This window comes from Monoraphidium neglectum, assembly GCF_000611645.1.
Source record: "Monoraphidium neglectum strain SAG 48.87 unplaced genomic scaffold scaffold03256, whole genome shotgun sequence".
Taxonomy (NCBI): Eukaryota; Viridiplantae; Chlorophyta; class Chlorophyceae; order Sphaeropleales; family Selenastraceae; genus Monoraphidium; species Monoraphidium neglectum.
The window spans coordinates 3,750-8,158 of record NW_014010372.1 but is presented as its reverse complement, the minus strand read 5'-3'; the positions used below and the strand labels follow the sequence as shown (position 1 = coordinate 8,158).

Here is a 4,409-nt window from a genome sequence, read left to right as displayed (position 1 = left end):
GTTTGAGCGTACCCTCATCGTGTGCGAGGAGGGCGCCTTTGTGTCGTACCTGGAGGGCTGCACCGCGCCCGCCTACGACACCAACCAGCTGCACGCGGCGGTGGTGGAGCTGCACGCGGCGAAGGACGCCGAGATCAAGTACTCCACAGTGCAGAATTGGTGGGCGGGGGGCGCGCGTTCTGGGGGTTTGAATAATAGCCTTCATGCCTTGTGGAGTGTCGTGCTATTCTCCTGTCTCAAGGTCAACACTGTCGGTGGCGTTTTTGTGGAGGTCTGGCCTGCGGTGGCGCGTTTGTGCTGGTGCTGGGCCGCCTGCTGGAAGCGAGGTGTTGGAAGCAGGAGGCCGGTCGGTGCTGTAGTGAGTGGTGTTTGAGCCGCAGACGGCCGTGCAGACCCAGCTTGCAGGAGCTTGAAACCTCTGCAACAGGATCCGGCGGACTGTTGGTGCGCCAAGGGGGCGTACCAAAGGCGCGGTCGCGGTGCCAACTCGCGCGTGTGCTGCGTCCCCCCCGCGTCCACTCAACCCTCCAGGTACGCGGGGGATGCGGAGGGCCGCGGTGGCATCTACAACTTCGTAACCAAGAGGGGCGTCTGCGCAGGGGAAAGGGCCAAAATTAGCTGGACGCAGGTGGGGTGGCTATCGCCTGACTGGTTTGACGTGCGGAGGTTTTTTGCTGGCGGGCCCGCTTGCTCGCGGGGCTGCGGCTGAAATTGCTGGCCAAGACGGGGCACAAGTAGAGGGATGCACCTTTAAATCACCAGCTCTTGGCCGACTTCGGCCTTGGGCGGCCAGACCGCTCCTGCCAGTCGCCTGCCCTACAGAGCATGCCCTGCTTCGTCCACTCTTCTGCTCACCATTCACTCCCAACTCGCTACCCAAACAAGTCCTTGAGCACCCTGTTTTGGCCGCACGCGTGCAACCCGCGTCGCCTACCCCGCCGCACTCCCTTCCCACGCACCCCCACCCCATCCCACAATCACATCCTCAGCTCCGCCCCACCCCTGGCTGACATCAGAACGTTCCCCTGCCCACCCCCTGCCAGGTGGAGACCGGCAGCGCGATCACCTGGAAGTACCCCAGCGTGGTGCTCAAGGGCGACGGCAGCGTGGGCGAGTTCTACAGCGTGGCCCTCACCAACAACAAGCAGCAGGCCGACACGGGCACCAAGATGATCCACGTCGGGAAGAACACGCGCAGCCGCATCATCTCGAAGGGCATCTCGGCGGGGCAGGTGGGCCAGGGGCCTGGTGGGGCCGCCCTTCTCTCCGGCATAAGGGATGGAACGTATTGGGAGCGACGGGCGGCGGTGCGGCTGCCCATGCGGCCTGCATTTCTGTATGAGGGTGAGCGCCGCAAAATTTGCGGAGCGCTCTGCTGTGGGAGTGGCTTCGCCCGGCTCAAGGTCCGCGCAGCTCAACCTTGGCCGCTCCGCAAACCCCTCCGTGTGCATTGCCGCTGCTGCCCAACCAACTGCCTGCCGGCACCCACCCAAACCTTCGCACCCGCGCCAGAGCCGCAACGCGTACCGGGGCCTGGTTCAGGTGCAGCCTGGCGCCACAGGGGCGCGCAACAACAGCCAGTGCGACAGCATGCTTATCGGGGACACCGCGGGCGCTAATACGTACCCCTACATCCAGGTCAGCCCGCCTGCCACTACTCCCCGGCCTCGCGTATCCTGTGTTGTTTGGTACTTCTCGCCTGCATCTATGTGATTTTTTGCACCTGCAAAAGGTGCACTTTGATTTTCCTGAGCGCATGCACTCACATTCCCTGCACAGCGCTTCGTGCATGGAGCGCCACCTCCCCTTGCACTATGTACCCCCCAAAAGCTGAAACCCCCGACGGCCACCTCTGTCATGTAGGTGCGCGAGCCCAGCGCGGTGGTGGAGCACGAGGCGTCCACCTCCAAGATTGGGGAGGACCAGCTGTTCTACTTCCAGCAGCGCGGCATAGAGGTGGAGGATGCTGTAGGGGTCATCATCAGCGGGTTCTGTCGCGAGGTGGGCTGCGAGCCTGTTGTGTGCCCCCACCTTGGGCATGTGCGCGCGTGCTGGCACGCTCGCGCACGTGCGTGCGTGCATGTATGCATGCGTGCGTGGTGCCGCAGTGGCTCCAAGCCCTGATCGATGAAGTTTGGTGCTTGAGGGGCGTCTTGCGCCTGCTGTCTGCACCCTCGCTGGCGTAGTGACTGGCCAACGCGGCTCTGCAGCTCTGGCTCGCCATGTTTCCACCACTCTTGTCAACCACATCCACTCAGCTGAGCCTCGCGCACCTGCCGCTCACCTTGCCCCCAAAGGTATTCAATGAGTTGCCGCTGGAGTTTGCCGCGGAGGTCAACGAGCTGATGAGCCTCAAGCTTGAGGGCAGCGTGGGGTGATGATTGCTAATCACCTTGCGGCACTGGATGTGTTCTTGGTGGTGACGTTGATGTTTTCTGGGCCCCTGACCTCTTTGCTGTCAGCGTGCCTCTTTCTTGTGTAACATGTTGCATTCGCATGTTGCTAGTTTTGCGCAAGTCCTTGTGTGGTCTTCAATGGCATGTTTCTTGTGGGGGAAGCGTTGGTTGTGTGGGAGGGCTCATCTATAAAACCCAAGGACAAACTCTGTGATTTTGTGCAAAAAAGGCCAATTGACCACAAGCATGCATCGGCAGCGGCATGAGCAATGCGGGCCGCCGGCGCTTCGTCACCCTCGTCCCGGGGGTCAGACTGTGGGGCTCCCCTGTCGTTTGCGAAGGCTCAAGTCGAGGGTCACTATGGGCAACAGGTCAGCACACAGGCCGCCAGCATGCAAGCACAGGCAGCTGCCGTGCCCCAGCACGATGACGGATCAGGATTACGATCAGGAATGTTGCACCAGTCTACTACAGCTGAAGGGGCTCAATCATAAACAGAGCAGCAAGCATCCAGTACAAGCTGGCGTGCCACAGCCAGGCCAAGCTTATTGCATTGCACATGAGCTCATCAACCTCTCCAATGCGGCTTTCATGGAAGGGCTGCTCGCTCACGAGCTGCTGACGGTGCACACAATGCGGTGGCATGCGGAAGCCAATGCTGCTGCCGCGCGGGCGGCGGCCGTTGCGATGGCTGCATGGCGCGCGAGGCTGCCGGAATCGACGACTGCGCCGACGTGCTTGAGTGTACCAGCCCTTCTCTTTGCTTTGCGTTCGTTACGGAAAATCAGACTTAATGCTTGTGGCCAGTCACCGAGAGCAAGGATCTGGCAGCCACACAGGTTCCAGGCAGGGCTGCGGCCGCGGGAAACCCTAAGAAATCGCCATCTTGCAAGCAACAACGCCGCAACCCTTTCCCCAACCTCGAAGTCGTTCGGGGCAGAGGGCGGGAGCCCGGCACAACGCGCAAAAGCGGGGACCCATGCGTAACATGCGAGCGCTCAAAGCAGGGCACGGGGCGCGCCAACCCGCAGAACGCACACGGCCACAGCGACCGCGGCTCCGGGGCGCGCACCACCCACCCATGCAGAAACCCCTGGCCAAGCATGAACGTGGTCGACAGGCTTCACACAAGGGCCCTGTTGCCCCTCTGCTAGAGGCAAGGTCTTGAAACACATGCACTCCAACACCCGCACGGCAGGGCCCAGGCCCCAAGACGGTCCGCTGAGCGAGCGCACTCCGGCCCAAAAAGGTCGAGACGAGGAGAGAAAAGCAACACACACCCAACACTTCCAGCACGCCACCACCGCGCGCCGCCAAGACAGCGGCCAAGCAGCCCCACGTCGCAGGCCTCGCCTGCCCGCCGCCGCGGGTCCCATCACCTTCACTGACGCCACGGCGTGCGCCTCAGGGCGCGTCCCCGCGCCGGTCGCCCCGCCCCCGCTACCCCGCACCCTCGGATGAGGAGCGGTACACGGCTGCGGGGGCGGCGGAGCGCTGGCGGACCCTGGCCCGCGCACGCTAGGGCTGGAAGCCCCGTTTTGATAGATTCGTCACATGTCAGTCGCGCGGCTGAGCTTGTCTCGTTTTCGCCTCATAGCCGTCCGGGCACGCCGTTCCCGGCGGGCTTGATGTTATCGTGCATGGGCCGCCCGCCTTGGCTCTGCCTGCTGTAGGGGTGGAGGGGGTGTCACCGCTGCCGTGCTCGTGTCCCTACAATCACCATGGTCACGGCTCACTCTCAGTTGGCATCGCGCGGTGTTTTGCGTCCGATGGGCGGCCGCGTCTGCGCAGGTATCGTCAGTCTCTCGTGTAACATCACATGTATAACAAAGACGCCGCAGTCACCGACGCCCGCCAAGCGCCCCGCCGCCACCACTACCCCCAGCGCCGCCACCCCCGCCGCTCCCACCAGCCGCCGCTGTCGCTGCAGCCCGCGCCATCCGACGAGCCCCCAGCCTGAACTCGAGGCGTGGCGGCGCGCCGGCCGCCGCCGCTGCGTGCGTCACCCAAGCA

General features: G+C 63.4%; 1 protein-coding gene across 1 annotated transcript; it reads left to right on the top strand.

Annotated features, from left to right (window-relative positions):
* Positions 1-531: 531 nt before the first annotated feature.
* On the top strand, positions 532-2,378 carry MNEG_12463 (hypothetical protein; the record flags this gene model as incomplete). Its single annotated transcript, XM_014039066.1, has 5 exons — positions 532-628; positions 1,044-1,232; positions 1,513-1,638; positions 1,864-2,001; positions 2,298-2,378. Coding segments are annotated over 5 exons (631 nt in total), but the record flags the coding sequence as incomplete, so codon positions are not given.
* Between the last annotated feature and the right edge of the window lie 2,031 nt (positions 2,379-4,409).